We start from the raw sequence: 18,499 nt of genomic DNA, 5'->3' as shown, positions 1-18,499 counted from the left end.
CTCCTCCTCTGGCCGTTTAAAAGCCTGCAGATCCTGTGGTTTCTTCGGCATCTTCAGAGGATCTCACCAGAAAGATGCCAGCCACTGCTTCCAATCCAGTGATTCCTGGCCAATGAGAAGCCTTCGACAATACATCTTCTTGGGGTCTCTTCCAACTCTAGGATTCTATGAAAAAAATGGCAGCCTTGAAAGGTAGACTGGATGGTATACCATACATACCTCCACAAATTCACCCCTCCTCAAGTTCTTCTCCCCAAATCTCCAGAAGCTTCCCAGCGGGGTGCAAGCAAACCAAGGTGGAGCCTTCACACCTTCATCCCTAACTGATAGACAAGTAGAGGAGAAGGCAGCTCAGCGACCCCAAAATTTGACCAAGTGCCCCAACTTCGAAGGAGCTCTCCACCCGGCCGCATGCCTTGGCCTTTTCTTGACCTTTCATGGAACGTTTTAATCCATGCTGCCGCATCTTTTTATCCACGACAGCTGTTGCGCCAATAACGGCGGGAGGGGAGAAAATGCTCCAGTTGGATGGAAGATGCAATGGATGTTAAAAAAGCTAGAGGAGGCTCCATAAAACTTCTCGCCCTCCGCCCATGTTCTGTAATGGCTCCAAGCAATCAGGGGAGGTTTTGGAGGGGAGGCAGCCTGCCGGGAGTGGGGGAGGAGGGGACGAGCCAGCGAAGTATTAGGGCCGTGAGCCACTATTCATTTTACAAACCATAATTAATTTGATGTTTAGATTAATTTCTGATGTGCTCTCAAAGGTGCACGGAAAGCATTTTTCCTTTATTATAATGTTGATTGCTTATTGGGGAGATAAATCTAACTGTCAGTTATGCACCGACTTCCCAAAAACTTTCCGAACTCGCAAGCGTGGCTGCAAGAAGGAACAGCTGTTTGCAGCTCGGCAGTTAAAGGGGCAGGCGGGCCTTTTCCCAGCCACCCACGGCAGAGACGGGGGGGGGGGGGACCCGGCTCACCTTCCTGGGGATTGCAAAAGGTTACGTTGGAAAATAAACGTGACACGCTGTGAGCCACTGGATTCTAGGCCCACGACTGGCTATTTGCCCAGGAAGGAACATTTCTTTCCCTTGCTGTTCGGAGGCAAAATCTGAAAATGCTCTGGCAAGGCCTGCAGCTAAAATAAAACCTGGGCAAGAATTCCAGGGATAGGTGGCAGCCCACTTTGATTAGGGTTACCCGGCAGTGGCAATTGGCAGGAAGGTACTGCGGGAGGTGCAGCCTCCTGGGAGAAAAATTTAAAAAGAAAATCTGGTCTCATCTACCTCCTGGAAGTTCCTTTACTGCTTTTGGCCGGGACAGTCCTGCCTTAAAATTAATTTGTCCCAGCGTCCCCCAGGTTTTTTTAAGACCATCCAGATTTTGGAAGTTGCTGCCGCTGCCTTCTGGGGCACGCCTCAGAGAGCAGTCTGCGGCACCTTCTCCCTTTCTGACCACAGGGAGTGCACTGCCTTCTGGGGCATTCCCTGGTTTCCCACCCTGTCACAGAGTGAAACCCGGGGGAGTGCCAGAGAAGACGGTGTGCTCCCCGACCCAGCGGAAGTGCTTGTGGGAGGCTACTACACTACCTTCCTGGAAGCTCCTCACACCTTGTGACACTTGGGGCCTTGCACCTACCTTCTGGGAAACTCCCGTTTGCATACCAGCCCGGGTCCCAGTTTACAAAGGTGACGATCTGGTCACTTTACATTAAAGGTACCAGGGGGAGATTAAAAATGTAATCACTCTTGGTGCAATGGAGTTCCACTGCTTCCAGGGAAAACCATAAGTAATGTCATGCCATTTGATGGAAACTTTATGGTTTTACCAGAGTTCCATAAGTGGCATAACGTCACTTCTAGGTTTTCTCCAGAAGTGTGGTAACAGAAAAACCATAGATGCCTACTGCTGTACGAATCCCACCAAACCATGGTGTCAGAGGAAGGTTCCAAATATATAGCAAGGTTGAGAATATCACCTCCAGTACCTTCCTAAAGAAGCTGGATGAATAATGTGTAAATGTTACGCCTGACAAGCATGCTTGTTTCGTCAGAGGTAACTGCTTAATTTGGTTTATGGCTGCTAATACCCAGATTCAAGTCTGAAGGCTGTTCAGAGGCCTTCAAGATTTTTTTTTTTTGCATCCCTAGGCTTTTTAGGAATGCTGTATTTGATGAAGGAAGCTTTGAATTCTGGTGTAATTGTTAAGAGCAGGTGGACTCTGATCTGGAGAACTGGGTTTGATTCCCCACTCCTCCACATGAAACCCACTGGGTGATCTTGGCCAGTCACTGTTCTTCCAGAAGTCTCTCAGCCCCACCTACCTCACAAGGCATTTGTTGTAGGGAGAGGAAGGGAAAGGAGTTTGTAAGCCACTTTGAGGCTCCTTACAGTTGAGAAAAGCATGGTATAAATCCAAATCTTGCTCACCTCCAAAGGGAAGCTAGACTTGAACCTTGCCGCAGAACGTACAAGATGGCTGATATCTGCAATATACTGTTTAGAGAAGCCACACTTTCAAGTGGGAAACGGGACACACAATCAGACAGTACTGAGGACACAAACCGTTTGAAGCCCAATTGCGAAAAGATCCTTTGTAGATGAGTCTCCTGAGGAAACAGTTCTACGTGCAAGAAGACAGAAATATCTGCGCTCCGGTTCTGCAAATCCTTTGCTCTGCTTGGGGCACATTTATTCAAGCCATACTGGAATGTGGCAGCATTGGCAGAGATTCTTCTGTGGGATGGGCATAGTGCTGCCAACTCTGGCTTGAAAGATTCCCAAAAGATTTGGGGGCTGTACCTAGTGAAAGACTTCTGTATCCCCTAGACCACAGGTGTCAAACTTCATAGCCCTCAGATAGTTATGGATCATGGAACACATCCCCTGCCAGCATGATGGTGGCGGGGATGATGAGGAACTGTAGTCCATAGTCATCTGGAGGGCCACGATGGTGAAGCACCTACCCCTAGTTGTATGCTCACCAGAGAGACTGCCGAGAAATGCGCGTTTTGCCGGCGGAACTGTCCCTGCATGGTTGGAGATTGGTGGAATCCCAAGAGAACTGAAGGTTCCACTTGGAAGAGAGTTCCATTGCTTGGATTGGACAAAGGAGCAAGTTGGACAAAAGAGTTTGTTTATTTATTCATGAGTTGAAGGAAGTGAAATGGAAGGCGGAAGCCAAGGGGATTTGGGTGGGCAAAGAAAGAACGAAAGTCAGAAAGAATTCTCCAGAGAAACAGGGGAAAGACAGATAAAGTTTGAAAATCTTTAGCCATCCTACTGTGGGACTGACGGTGGCTGCATAGTTGTTTTTTCTTGTATAGGTCCAAGTGGTCGGGGCCGAAGTCATGGTGGTTCTCTCTCTGTGCATGAAGTGGCGTAGCTTCCACGGGCAGGGGTGGGGATAGATGCTGCAGGTGGCCACCGTTTGGGTTATGTGGGGGTGGAAAATTGCCCCCCTCCACCTCCCCTTCTGCCCTGCCAGGGCCGGCGGAGACCGCTGCGCCCGCCCCTACCTGGCCCTGGCCGCCCCTGCCTGGCCCCACCACTGGCTAAGGAAAGTGGGGGGCAGGGGGCATGGGGGCCCATAGGGTGGGCAGAAAACTCAGAGTCTGCCCTGGGCTCCATTTTCCCTAACTTCGCCCCTGGTCACCACTAGATCATAATTTCAGAGGATGGCCATGTTGATCTGAAGTAGAACAGCTAGATTGGAGCCCAGTTACACCTTAGAGGCCAACCAGTTTGGAGGGGGGGTAATTTACTTACTTACTTATAACCCTCCCTTTCCCAGTCAAAGTCAGGGCAGGGCAACTTACACACATTTAAAATATAGCAATGTGTTATAAAACTGGTATGCCCCAAAATAGATTGCCAACCTCCAGATATTACCTGAAGATCTCCTGAAATTACTACTGATCTCCAGGTATCAGTTCACCTGGAGAAAATGACTGCAAGGAAGGGTGTGCTCCATTAAGAACATAAGAACAAGCCAGCTGGATCAGACCAGAGTCCATCTAATCCAGCCTCTGCTACTCGCGACTGGCCCACCAGGTGCCTTTGGAGCTCACTCTGCAGGAGGTGAAAGCAATGGCCTTCTGCTGCTGCTTTTCGCTGCTGCTCCCGAGCACCTGGTCTGCTGGAACATGGGAGCAGCAGAACAAGCTCAGCTGGATCAGACCACAGAGTCCATCTAGTCCAGCTCTCTGCTACTCTCATGGTGGCCCACCAGGTGCTCCTTTGGGGGCTCACAGGCAGGGATGGCAGAAAGCAATGGCCTTCGCACGGGTTGCTGCTCCCGAAAGCACCCTGGACTGTTAAAGGCATTCTTACAACCCTCAGATCAAGGAGGATCAAGATTGGTAGCCATAAATCGACTTCTCCTCCATAAATCTGTCCAAGCCCTTTTAAAGCTATCCAGGTTAGTGGCCATCACCACCTCCTGTGGCAGCATATTCCAAACACCAATCACACGTTCAGAGTAGAAGTGCTTCTTTTTATGGAGTCCTAATTCTTCCCCCAGCATTTTCAATGAGGTACCCCTGGTTCTGAAATATTGTGAGAAAGAGAGAAAATTTCTCTCTGTCAACATTTTCTACACCCATGCATAATTTTATAGGACTTCAATCCTATCTGACCCCTCAGACGTCTCCTCTCCAAACTAAAGAGTCCCAAACGCTGCAGCCTCTCCTCATAAGGAAGGTGCTTTATTGCTTCATGCTCTGCTGAGGTACCAACCCTTCCCAAATGCTGCCTGCTCAAAGGTCTGCTCCTTAATTTGCAGGAATTCCCAAACCCAGAGATGGCAACCCTTCCGAAAATCTTGTTGTTTTCTAAGGTGCTGCTGGACTTGAATCTAGCTATACTGTAATTTTCCCATAGGTAAACTTGTTGAGGTGAACTAGGAACGGTGGAAGAATTCGTACACGTCACCCTCAAGCCAAGAATCGCATTAAATTCGGAGCTCTCTTCAAAGAGACAGAATGATGGTGAAAAAGATTTGGTCCCACACATTCATTTGTTCATCAGGAAGATAGCTTGACGTTTATTCTGCTTCTAATTTCATTTCCGCATGGTCCAAATATTCCGAATAGGCAAGCGAAATATCCCAGTTTGTGCAAGTTTTCCGCACAGTTCCCGGTGCTAAAGCAGGCCTGCCCCGGTGTTGCCCCGCAATATTTTCCCTTAGCCCGAGGTTTTCAAAAATCATCCAATTGGTGATTCTTTTCAAATATCCTGGGGTGACCCTGGTGCCATGTAAACACCACAGGAGCAGAAGCCATGTAAACACCACAGGTTTATTTTTGCAGTCCCACTGCCCTTGACCAATCATGAGGTTTGCGGATGCAGGGAGGCACTTGTGGTATAAATACAAAAGACCTGGGCTCGTGTGGAACAAACCGGTCCTAACTTGGCTCCTGGAAAGAAACGGAGACCATGCGGAGGGGGAAATTGGGATAAAATAGACCCAAGTTTAAAAATACCCGTGGTACACAAATATAATTTTGCCGTGCGGAAACGACCAAAGACTCAGGTTTTAACCAGAACTAGCCAAATGATGGGGGGAAAGGAGAGGCAGACATGGGTCTGATAGGAAGCAGGGGGTTAGGCCAAGAAACAGCAGGGCTACAGTTTCCAGCCTCCAGGTAAGACTAAGGTGACCAGATGGTCACCTTTGTGAACCGGGATGGGGGGTAGGTGGCCGCGTTCAGGGCTGTCACAGGGCAGGAAATGGCAAGCCCCAGAAGGCCGTGCTCCTCTGGCTGCAGGACAGTGACGTGGGAGGCTGCCATGACTGCCTTTAAGCTTCCCAGAAGGCAGTCAGCTACTCAAAAATCGGGACAGTGAAATAACTCCGCAGGGGCCAGCTGGGACAAACTGCTTGAAGGCGGGACTGTCCCGCCAAAAGCGGGACGTCTGGTCAGCCTGGGTAAGACTGGAATAAGCTCAGCCTTCCAGTGGGGCTTAGAGAGATTCTGGAACTAAATTAAGATCTCCATACAACAGAGCTCTGTTCCCCTTGAGAAAATGGCTGCTTTGGAAGGTGGAATCTGTGGTCTGTTATCCCACTGATGTCCCCGAATCCCTCATTTCCCAGGCTCCTCCACACAAACCTCCAGGCATTCCCCAATCCAGAGTTGCAAAACCTGAGCCTGCAATTTTCCGGGAATCGCAACAGATGTCCAGACTAAATCTCCCCCCTCCCCCAAACAATCTCTCTTTTAAAATATATATATAATTTTTATTTTCTCACACATAAAACAAATCATACAGAGATTTTAAAAAGCACAACACATTATATCTTGACTTTCAGCTATCTCATCGTTGATTAAAAATTATCTCTAGGTTCATGCATGTATAATTAAGACATTTATTCAATAGTTGTTTCTTAAATGTATTCTAATGGTTACAGTCTACTGTTTCCTTCACATTTCAAACCCTGCCACTATGTTACTATTCAAATAGGTTTTCAAAAGATATTCTGAAAAAGGTTTCCAGTTTTCTAAAAAAAATGTTCTAACTATTGTCTCTTAATAATGTCATCAACTTCAGCATTTCTGAATATTCTGTAACTTTCAGAATCCAGTCCTCTTTTGTTGGTATCTTATTGTCTCTCCGTTTTTGCACAAAGAAAGCGGTTGCTGCAATCGTCGTATATATAAACAAAGTTATATATTGCTTAGGAAAGTCCTCTCCCATAATCCCCAACAGACAACCCATCCACAATCTCAAGGAATTTATCAAGGTCGAGTTGCCTACATACTATGTAGGGGCATTGTGGTCCCAGGTGGAGGTGGCAGTGGTTAAGAGCAGGTGGATTCTAATCCTGGAGAACCAGGGTTTGAGCATTTCCCCACCCTCCAACTGAGAGTGGCTGAAGCTTATCCTGGTGGGCCAGATGTGTTTCCACACTCCTACATTCCTGCTGGGTGACTTTGGTGTAGTCACAGTTCTTTGGAACTCTCTCAACCCCACCTACCTCACAAGGTGTCTGTTGTGGGGAGAGGAAGGGAAAGGAACTTGTAAGCCACCCTGAGTCTCCTTACAGGAGAGGAAGGTGGGGTATAAATCCAAACGTGTGATTGGTGTTTGGAATATGCTGCCACGGGAGGTGGTGATGGCCACTCACCTGGATAGCTTTAAAGGGGGCTTGGACAGATTTATGGAGAAGTCGATCTATGGCTACCAATCTTGATCCTCCTTGATCTCAGATTGCAAATGCTTTAGCAGACCAGGTGCTCGGGAGCAACAGCAGCAGAAGGCCATTGCTTTCACCTCCTGCACGTGAGCTCCCAAAGGCACCTGGTGGGCCACTGCGAGTAGCAGAGAGCTGGACTAGATGGACTCTGGTCTGATCCAGCAGGCTAGTTCTTATGTTCTTATGTTCTTAGGGCTCCCCAAGACTCCACTCGCTGCCAGGGTCTATTGATTCACTACACATCTTCCCGCCCCGCCCCGCCCCGCCCCGCCCCGCCCCGCCCCGCCCCACTGCAGATTTGCTCTGCCAGAGACTCCTGTGTCTGACAACATCTGGCCAGGCTAACCTCCACCAGTTCCTCTGCCTGCCCACTCTCCATGTCCATTCTTAAAGTGGTCTTGTGTGTGGTATAGCCCCGCTCCCCCCCTTCAGCTGGTTGAACCCTGCGCCTTGCCTCGTGTTTTGACAGGTTTTGTGAGTTTCGACAATCCGGCGAGCGCTCAAGCCGCAATCCAGGCTATGAACGGCTTCCAGATTGGCATGAAGAGGCTGAAAGTGCAGCTGAAAAGGCCGAAGGATGCTAACCGCCCCTACTGAAGCATGGTGGGAAACTCTGGATAAGCAAGGTCTAGCACAGGTAACTGCTCGACGGAGGGGCCAGGGACCATCCCCTATTGTCCAGTAGCGTCTCTTGTGTTGTGGATCCTAACCGTTCGGTCTCTCAGGTTTGCTAACGCCTTCCTTCTCCTCCAGAACCATAGTGGAAGCATGTCCATGCAACAGGATCTGGTCCTGTGAGCCTGACGCCTGGGGATGGGATGGGATGGGGGACTTCCGATAGGTCAGGTGATCTCGCGTTCACCGGACCGTCCATTCTGTCATGCTCCTTCCCCTACCTGAACAGAGTGGATGGTTCAAAGACATGAGATCGGCTTACCTTTTGGGGGGGCTATTTCTCAGGGACGGGTTTAAAAAGAGTAGACAGAACTTGGACGGGATACGTCGCTTTCGTCATCATGGGACATCTACAAATCCCTGTGGTTACGCAGAAACCTATCTGGGGGGTTCTCACAGCGAAGTCACCATTGAATTGCGAATGTCGTGGTCAGGGGTTGCGTAGAGCCATGCCAGTTACTCTGTGGTTTTAGCAAAGAAGTAGGAGCGGTGCTGTTTATCATTCTCTTCAGTTCTATGTATTGTCGAAGGCTTTCACGGCCGGAATCACTGGGGTGCTGTGTGGTTTCCGGGCTGTATGGCCGTGTTCTAGCAGCATTCTCTCCTGATGTTTCGCCTGCATCTGTGGCTGGCATCTTCAGAGGATCTGATGGCTCATCTCCATCAGATCCTCTGAAGATGCCAGCCACAGATGCAGGCGAAACGTCAGGAGAGAATGCTGCTAGAACACGGCCATACAGCTCGGAAACCACACAGCACCCCTCTCCAGTTCTGTTTGACAAGCTTGTGGGAACATTTCTGGTTTCTTGTCTGGAGCAGTCTCTATGGTGTGATGTCTTCACGCCAGGGTAATGGAGGGGGATGCTGGACTGAGAACACAACAGACGGGGGGAAAAATTCTTCAGGGCCAGTAGCTACGAGGGTATGGAGCTCTTGATCTGAATCCCCATCCTGTGGGGCGGGGGTCCCCAGCGTGGTGCCATTGACACTTTTCCTGGTACCTATCACGTGTTGTGGGTGGGTCCAGGAGGGTCTTTCCCCCCGGCAAGCCTTCAGATCAGGGGTGTACCTTCTAAAGAACCCCAACCCCTAAGCTTTGAGCTGTGTGCCCCTCAGCTCCACATGGAGCTGGGGGGCTGCACACAGATCAAGGCTGGGTTTGGCGGGTCTAGCTTTAAACCGCAGACTCCACTCTGAAGCCTGAAGTTTAAAGCTGGACCCAGACGGGCTGAGTCCTGCATGCTCTGTCTCGGCTGGGTCCAGCTTTGTACTGCTGGTTCCACCTACAGAGCTCCCCCTACAAATTCATCTGGACTTTGGAGATGGGATCAGCAGAGTAAAGCTAGACCTGGCCAAGCCCAGCCCTGAAGTACGTGCTTCCCAACTATCCACATGGAGTTCTGGGCAAGGCATAGTTCAGTGGTGTGGAACAGTGCTTGGGGGCACTCTGGGCTGCTTGGTGCCCCCTCGAGTAGCGCCCGGGGCACATGCCCTAGCTTGCCCCACCTCGTTACGCCCTTGCTTCTGATTCTCCACCGGAGATTTGATTGGCTGCGCAGATTTTTGAAAAGGATCCGCACAGCACAAGGATTGTCACTGTGTGGCTAAAGGGACACTGTGGCCCCCGCATTGGTCGTCATCTAACCCTGCCTCCCATTCGGGTTGCTGTTTTCTCGGTGGCAGTAGCCACTTTCTGGCTGGCAAGCCCCTTTTGTGGCCAAGCGTCCACGCACAATCGCAGGTCAGGTCAAACCTTCAAAGGGGCCTTCAGGCTGTTGGGAACCACTGCTCTTGGGAGCCACAAGCCATCTGTTAAAGGCACCAATCATTATCGCAAGGTTCATCTCACCCACTGGGGACAATTACATCAATCTCACCTCAAAAAGTGGGTTGCCAGAGAGAGAAAACGAAGGCAAAAAAGGACATATGCCCGAGTTATAGTGGTGTCAATGCCCATTTTTGAGTTAAGCTACTGTAAGAAACCATCTTGAATTTATGCTGCACTTCGCCTCATTCACTCTCCCCAAACCCCAACCAATCTCATTTCCAAGAAAGGGATTAGAGGCCCAGTCCATCAGTCCGAAAGCAATGGCGATAAAGCTTCCCCCGAAGTTTAGGCAAGTTGTGCCTACGTTGAGCCCCTGGCAACACCGCGATAAGAGTGTTATGATACGACCCGTAGCCAAGACCGGCTGATCTTGAGCAGTGACAGAGGATGGAACCGGGGAGAAACTTTCAGGGCTGAGTTCCGACAACTGAGTTTTCAAGCAGCCACAAAACGTGACCTGCTTATCTGCCCTTCCGCGTGCCTCGGCCTTTCTACGAAAGATTTGTCTGGGCCGAGCGATCCAGGATTTTGTAGCTTCCGTGCATTTGGCCGACACAGTGATAGTTCCAATTGTCCTACAACAGGACGCTTTAGATGTGAGTTCATTGATGCCTACTCTGGTGTTTTTTTAAAAAAGCTTGCAATGGACACAGGAGCCGCACGTCTCCCTGGTAGCAAAAGGAGACGTGGTTTTCCTTGAATGAAAACTGGCGGAGACATTGCAAATCATCTGTGCTTGCCAGAGTAGCAGCTTGTGGAAGGCGGGAGGCACAGGTGATTGTCGCTTCTCCGGAGCCAGTCTTTATGTTTCAGCGGCATGACTCAGGAGTTGCCGAGCATTATTTTACCGTAGACAATCACGCTCGGCAATCTTCTCTCTTCCATCACCCCTGCACGGGAGGATACAGGAATTTCTCTGGGGATGGAGCTAGCCATAGTCAATAGCTGAGAAGGGGAAGGAGAGGGAGAGGGAAATGGCCCATCATCTGGTTATGGCCCATCCACCCTGGGGGAAGGGGGAGGAGAGGGGGGCCTTTCCCCCTCCCTCCCCCAACCCCCAGGGTGGGTGGGCCTTGGCCAAATAATGGGCCCCCTCCCCGTCCTTCCCCAAGTGTGGGTGGGCCATGACCAGGACAGCTTGCCTGCTTTTCACCATGTTAAGACCAAAGTCTGACTAAGACGAAAGCTTGACGGAATGGACTGGAAGTCCCTGGGGAGTTCAGGTTGCGGATCACTCCACAGTGGTTGCACAGACTCCCGTCCAGAGCTACCCACTAAACCCATGCCTTTTACAGAGCATCTGCGCACTTTCTTTTGAAGGGGCTGAAGAGCCTCCTTTACCTAAAACACACACACATAGGAGTGTGTTTATTTGGCAGACTGCATCAGAATCCTCACAGAAAGGACTGAAGGAAGGAAGCAAGGAAGCAAGGGAGCAAGGAAGGAAGAAAGAAGGAAGGAAGGAAGCAAGGAAGCAAGGAAGGGAGCAAGGAAGCAAGGAAGCAAGCAAGGAAGGGAGGGAGGGAGGGACAGAGGAGAGAGGGAGCAAGGAATCAAGGGAGCAAGGAAGCAAGGGAGCAAGGAAGCAAGGAAGAAGGAAGGAAGGAAGGAAGGAAGGAAGGAAGGAAGGAAGGAAGGAAGGAAGGAAGGAAGGAAGGAAGGAAGGAAGGAAGGAAGGAAGGAAGGAAGGAAGGAAGGAAGGAAGGAAGGAAGGAAGGAAGGAAGGAAGGAAGGAAGGAAGGAAGGATGGAAGGAAGGAAGGAAGGAAGGAAGGAAGGAAGGAAGGAAGGAAGGAAGGAAGGAAGGAAGGAAGGAAGGAAGGAAGGAAGGAAGGAAGGAAGGAAGGAAGGAAGGAAGGAAGGAAAGTCCACTCAATTCTGAGTGCCTTTTCATCCTTTGGATCAAATTCTCCTTATAGAACACAAATTGTTTTAGTCTACAGTGATTTCAAATCATGTTTTCCTTGCTAACGCTCTCCAAGTTGCTTTCAGCCATTGAACAGATCACTGAGATGTAGCAGATAAGGTCACAAGCTTCAGCAAACAAACCCCCCAAAGGATTTTTTTTCCCCGCCTAGCAAAATCGCTTCCAAAATGGCCGCCCTCCTGTTCTCTCTTTTGTTTCTAATTGCAGAAACGGAGCTGGGAAGGAGCGAGGGGGTGCGGGGGTGGGCCCGCATGAGTGATGAGAGGCTCATTGGAGGCAAATCTGCCAAAATCAATATATTCCATTTCAAATCCCCCCTCAAGAGGAGGCGGCAAGGATTATTAGGCGGTTCAGTACATCTGTCAGATCGTAGAGGCCCAAAATAAGGATGGAGGGGGACATGCCCCAAGCAAGTTACTCCCTAACCCTTTAGGGCGAGCCCTCCCCAAAGCCCAAACACATAGCCAGAAGTCCATGCATTGCCTTAATGTATGAAAGGAGACAATGGGTCTTGTGTTAAAATATAAAGAGAACTGATGCTTTGAAGACTGGCTCTGCAAAAATAAAAGAACAGAGAAACGCTGTAAATGAACAGGAGAGGGGGATCAGTGTGAGCTCAGAAAAGGGTCCCCAGGCGGAATTTCAGGGAAGCAGAGAAGCAGGGGAAACATCATCCACAGATCGCACAGCCCCTGAGAATCGTTTTAAATTCCAGCCGGAGAATCGTTTTAAAAGGGGATTGATTTAAAATGTTTTGAGGCCGGAAATAAAACGTTTGGGGGTAAAAATAAGGCGGAACTCCACGGAGGAAGCATTTTTTTTCCTGCCTCAAACCATTTTAAAAGGTTTGTGCAGAAAGGGCTAGATTTTGTTGTCACGGCTATAGGGAATTTTCCTATCAATACCCCAACTTCCCCCATTGCATGCAGAGGGCTGATTCCAGAGGCGTAGCAAGGGGGGAAAGCACCCAGTGCACTGGCACGTCCTCTGCCCCCGCCTGGGAATGCCCCATCATGTCCCTGGAATGCCCCCGGAACGCCCTTGCCACACCCCTACAGGGGTGCACGCCTGGTGCGTTGCGCACCCCCCGGTCCCCTTGTAGCTACGCCTCTGGCTGATTCCTTACACATAAAGCTACCAACTGCAGCTCAAGAACTTCTTGATGATTTGGGGGAGAACATCTGAGCAGGGTAGAATTTGGGGAGGCGATGAAGCTCAGCAGGGATGCCATGTGATAGAGTCAACCCTCCCATGACAAATGCCCATATTTTGGAAAGTGGTTTCCAGTGAGAGACTGCCCTGAAATAGTTAAGTCCTGCCCAGTCCTGATTGGCTGGAGGAAATTGCCTGGGAGAAGAAAAGGAGGCAGCTGGAGTGCTGGGGTGTTCTTTTGGGACTCTTTAGTTTGGAGAGGAGGCGTCTGAGGGGGGATATGATTGAAGTCTATGAAATTATGCATGGGGTAGAAAATGTGGACAGAGAGACATTTTTCTCTCTTTCTCACAATACTAGAACCAGGGGGCATTCATTGAAAATGCTGGGGGGAAGAATTAGGACTAATAAAAGGAACCACTTCTTCACGCAATGTGTGATTGGTGTGATCGACTTCTCCTCCATCAATATGTCCAAGCCCCTTTTAAAGCTATCCAGGTTAGGGGCCATCACCACCTCCTGTAGGAGCACAACTGTTTTTTCTTACACTAGATCACATGAGATCCTGATATCCAGAGAGAAGGACTATTTAAAGAAGAGCCATTCAAGTGAAATTTGAAATTCAGTTTGGAAACTATCTAATGTAAGACAAAACAGTTGTGCTCCTAGAGGAGTAAGGAAAAAGAATACTTTGTACAACAATTATTGGCTTGACAAAGGACTGCCAAAATAAAAACCTAATCTAGAGGTTTTATAGCCATACCTGACGGTGTACTGAAGAGCAGCAGTGGCGTAGGAGGTTAAGAGCTCGTGTATCTAATCTGGAGGAACCGGGTTTGATTCCCAGCTCTGCCGCCTGAGCTGTGGAGGCTTATCTGGGGAATTCAGATTAGCCTGTACACTCCCACACACGCCAGCTGGGCGACCTTGGGCTAGTCACAGTTCTGCTGATCTCTCTCAGCCCCACCTACCTCACAGGGTGTTTGTTGTGAGGGGGAAGGGCAAGGAGATTGTCAGCCCCTTTGAGTCTCCTGCAGGAGAGAAAGGGGGGATATAAATCCAAACTCTTCTTCTTCTTCTTCTTACAAAAAAATTTTCTTGTATATTTATGATTGTAAGATAATGTTGAAATGATACTCACCTAGTGAGTTGGAGTACGCATGGGTGTAATATTTGTGACAGTATCCACTCCAGAGTAGCCAGCTCTGGGTTGGGGAATACGTGGGAGATTTGGGGGTGGAGCCTGAAGAGGCTGAGGTTTGGGGAGGGGAGGAGAGAGACTTCGGGGGGGATAGAATGCTTCCAAAGCAGCCTGGCGTTCTGTTGTAATAGCAGGAAATCTCCAGCCACTGCCTGGAGGTTGGCAGCCCCACCCTACTCCCCAAATCCCCAGCTGCGGATGCAAAAGAAACGAGTTCTGAAAATCTGCAAGGGAGAGGGAACCTCGCCTTCTGTTTTTCCCCCCTCGCCCAATTAGCTTACTCATTTTTAACAACACTTTTCCCTTTCCTTCCCCCCCCCCCCCCGCTTCGCACCTCGTTTTTATTTCTAGTCTGACAGTATCCTTTTAAATTACCAATCGCTTTATTATTGCAAAACACAGAGTTCTGTTCCGTGAACGGCAATTTCGGTTTCTAATGGATGCGAAATCCCATTTGCTAATTATCGTGGTTATGCAAAGATTGGCACACAATAGTGGGCATTGATGGGAAACTGGAATAATTAATTACTGCGTCCGCTTAGAAATACAATCAGCAATTACCACGCCGAGGCAAAACTCCATTCAGCAATATTTGCTGCTCGTTCATAAGGGGGGTTTTCACGTCCCCCCCCCTTTTGAAATGCAGGGCGGCTATTTGGCTGCATTGCTGCGCTGGCACCTTAAGGAGCCAGTGGAAGTTGGGGAAAGGGTTTGGTTTGCTTGCTCAACGGGAGCTGGAACGGAGGGCCGCCAACCTGTTGCCACCACCTTTTCTAAACTAGTAAGGAAGAGCGGTGAACTCTAATCTGGAGAACCGGGTTCAATTTCCCACTCCTCCACATGAACAGTGGGCTCTAATCTGGTGAGCCGGATTTGTTTCCCTGTTCCTCCACCTGAAGCCTGCCGGGTGACCTTGGGCCAGTTACAGTTCTCTCGGAACTCTCCCAGTCCCCCCTGCCTCACACGTTGCCTGTTGTGGGGAGAGGAAGGGAAAGGAGCTTCCTTACAGGAGAGAAAGGTGGGGTATAAATCCAAACTCTTCTACGCAGTGGCGTAGTGGCTAAGAGCAGGTGCACTCTGATCTGGAGGAACCGGGTTTGATTCCCAGCTTTACCGCTTGAGCTGTGGAGGCTTATCTGGAAAATTCAGATTAGCCTGTGCACTCCAACACACGCCAGCTGGGTGACCTTGGGCTAGTCACAGCTTCTCGGAGCTCTCTCAGCCCCCCCCCCCACCTCACAGGGTGTTTGTTGTGAGTGGGGAAGGGAAAGGAGATTGTAAGCCACTTTGAGTCTCCTATAGGAGAGAAAGGGGGGATATAAATCCAAACTCCTCCTACTCCTACTCCTACTCCTACTCCTACTACTCTTCTTCTTCTTCTTCTTCTTCTTCTTCTTCTTCTTCTTCTTCTTCTCCCCCCAGAGAGCAATAGATGAAATTACTGCTGTCGTGGGGGGGAAATGTGGGTCTCACATTTCTCGGGGTATGATAAGCCATTTGCCTCTGTGCCTCACACACCACAAAGTATGCGCAGCTATCCCTTCATGAAGATATGCCCGTCAGTCCCATTTCTCGGCCACAATCAGGGCTGGCGTCAGCATGTGCCACTACGAGTAGCAGAGAGCTGGACTAGATGGACTCTGGTCTGATCCAGTTGGCTTGTACTTATATTCTTAGCAGACCAGGTGCTCAGGAGCAGGAGCAGCAGCAGAAGGCCATTGCTTTCACCCCCTGCAGGTGAGCTCCCAAAGGCACCTGGGGGGCCACTGCAAGTAGCAGAGAGCTGGACTAGATGGACTCTGGTCTGATCCAGCTGGCTTGTTCTTATGTTCTTATGTGCTGAGCTGAGGCAACTGCCAAGGCCCAGAGTTTCGGGTCAGGTCCGCTGCTGTCGACCCCCCTCCCTACAATTGCTTGCTTGCTGTTGTTGCTGGGAAAGGGCTGCGGGTGGTCAGGAGCCGGTGAACATGGGCAGTGGCTGGGTTTCAGGTGGACTGGGTAGGACATATGGCAAGTGGAGTAGCATGAGGGCAATGGAAGGCATAAGGAGGAGGAGAAGAAGAGTTTGGATTTATATCCCCCCTTTCTCTCCTGCAGGAGACTCAAAGGGGCTGACAATCTCCCTGCCCTTCCCCCCTCACAACAAACACCCTGTGAGGTGGGTGGGGCTGAGAGAGCTCCGAGAAGCTGTGACTAGCCCAAGGTCACCCAGCTGGCGTGTGTGGGAGCGCACAGGCTAATCTGAATTCCCCCAGATAAGCCTCCACAGCTCAGGCGGCAGAGCTGGGAATCAAACCCGGTTCCTCCAGATTAGATACACGAGCTCTTAACCTCCTACGCCACTGCTGCTCCTAAGCAGGGGACCTGACTTTGGAGGGGAAAGAGGTGCTACAGATGCTCTGTCCAGGGCCCAGTGAAACCTGAACCCAGGTCCTGGTGCCTGAGATCAAAATGTCAAACGCAACCGACCGAAGCTTACTGTATCGCTGACAGAGGATATCCATACCTTGTACACTCCAACATTAGACTACTGCAACACATTCAACATAGGGCTGCCCTTGAAGAGTTCTTTGGAAACTTTAACTGGTTTAAGACTGGTTAACTGATTCCGCACAGCATAAATATAAGGCTTTTTGGATGCTATAAAGATTTTGGAACACCTCTCCAGGGACACGTGCCTGGCCCCCTTAGTTCCAACCTTTAGGAGGTAGCTGAAGACAATTGTTTTTAGAACGGCACTTGACTAATTTAGTTTTTGGTTCTGGCGGGTTTTCCGGGCTGTGTGGCCGTGGTCTGGTGGATCTTGTTCCTACCATTTTGCCTGCATCTGTGGCTGGCATCTTCAGAGGTGTCTCACAGAGGGAAGTCTGTTACACATTGTGTTCAGAACGTTAGGAACAAGATCCACCAGACCACGGCCACACAGCCCAGAAAACTAACCAAAACCAGTTGAATCCTGCCGTGAAAGCCTTCGACAATAAATTTAGTTTTTATTTCTTCACAGTTCTCATTAGAGATCTGAAATTGTGGTCTTTTGTGTGTGTTTTTATAATCAAGGTTTGATTTATATTGTAAGCTGCCTTGAGTTTATCAAGGTAGAAAGGTGGCTAATAAATGTTTGAATGAATGAATGAATGAATGAATGAATGAATGAATGAATGAATGAAATATCTTTCTAGTACTTTGCTTCAAACTTCACATCTCCCTTGCCTTAGCAGCAACCTAATCTCTGACCCCCTCCACTTACCTTAAGCCCCGCGCTACTCTCCCCACTTACCTTAAGCCCCGCGCTACTCTCCTAAAGTAGTGCGGGTCCAGCTGCACTCCCCACTAAAGGGGCCGCGAGAACACAGCCGCCCCGACGCTGCCTCTCTTGCACCCCCTCAGCACGCGTAATTCCTGGTGCCTTTTCAAATGGCGCCTTTTGATGACCCCGCGCAGAGCGGGAGCAAAGGAGGCAGAGTGCGGGGTCGTGGGGAAGCCGAGGCGCGCGCCAGGAATTGCAGGCGCTGTGAATTGCACGCAGCAACCCTCCGACAAGGGTAAGTGGGGAAAGGGCCAAAGTTCCAAGGGATAAAAAATTCCAGTCTGATGAGAGTATATCAATTTTCACAAATACTGCTTATTGCTGCAATTCTTTAGCCTCCTTCTCTCCATTCTGGACCACAGCAAAACCCTGCAATGAACAGGAGCAGTTTAGGAAACTGTATTTTTCTACCTTCGGCTTTCAAGGCTGTCGCCTTAAAAACCCTGTCTTATTGTGATTGAAAGTTACGTCTTTGAAGTCTTTGCAATGAAACAGAACGAGGCGGCTGTTGGTGCTTAAACTGTAGTTTGTACGGGAAGCGAGATCTGCAACGTCCACGAAATTCGCTCTTTGGGGCTGGGGGGGAACACTGCCACGGGGAACCAGTCGGAATCATAATAAGCAAGTCGCTGAGTTTTCCATCAAAGTGAGCACCTTAAATTGATTCCCGTACCGTTCTGGAAAGCGTGCACGAACCATGCCATTCCTCCTTTGTCACCGTTATTTCCAATGATATAGCAGATGCAATAATTGCATGGGTTAATAATTCATGATGCGCCACAACTCCGGCCAGATCCGAGCGAACATCACAGCTTCGGCCTCGCAACTATTGGGCTGTGATACAAAGAGGTTAAGACATGCGTCATGGAAGAAGATAATCTTTCACCCCCTAACCTGAGCTGACCACTAGGCAGTACTTTAATACATTAGAGATTAAGCTTTTTTCAATTTGCCGGGGGGGGGGGGTTGTGGTTTTAAGAGGTCTGTGCGTTCCATTTGATGCGAGAGATACATTTGATAGACTTCTGGTTGTTTGTGTTTTTAGCGAAATCCTGCCATCTGACATCAATTCCATTTTAAATCTCCATACCTGTTTGGCATTTCACTGGGGAGTAGAATATCTTTCCTTTTCCTCCAGCTCATTTGTCATTAACATCCAGTTTGATTAAAAGCCAGATTCGAGTCCAGTAGCATCTTGGAGACTAACAAGAT

The 18,499-nt window shown here is 49.5% G+C and overlaps 1 protein-coding gene across 9 annotated transcripts in view; it reads left to right on the top strand.

Annotated features, from left to right (window-relative positions):
- Positions 1-18,499, top strand: part of CELF4 (CUGBP Elav-like family member 4) — a 912,878-nt gene that overhangs the window by 868,767 nt on the left and 25,612 nt on the right. For all 9 annotated transcript variants that reach the window (XR_007245022.1, XM_048503051.1, XM_048503048.1 and 6 more), the window contains exon 12: positions 7,668-7,835. Coding sequence is in view for 8 of the 9 variants with exons in the window: in XM_048503051.1 (XP_048359008.1) it covers positions 7,668-7,795 (128 nt within the window). In the remaining variant the exon portion in view is untranslated. The remainder of the gene's footprint in view (positions 1-7,667; positions 7,836-18,499) is intronic.

This window comes from Sphaerodactylus townsendi, linkage group LG07 (assembly GCF_021028975.2).
Source record: "Sphaerodactylus townsendi isolate TG3544 linkage group LG07, MPM_Stown_v2.3, whole genome shotgun sequence".
In the NCBI taxonomy this organism is placed as follows: Eukaryota; Metazoa; Chordata; class Lepidosauria; order Squamata; family Sphaerodactylidae; genus Sphaerodactylus; species Sphaerodactylus townsendi.
The sequence above is the reverse complement of the archived record's forward strand: the minus strand, read 5'-3'. Positions and strand labels throughout refer to the sequence as shown.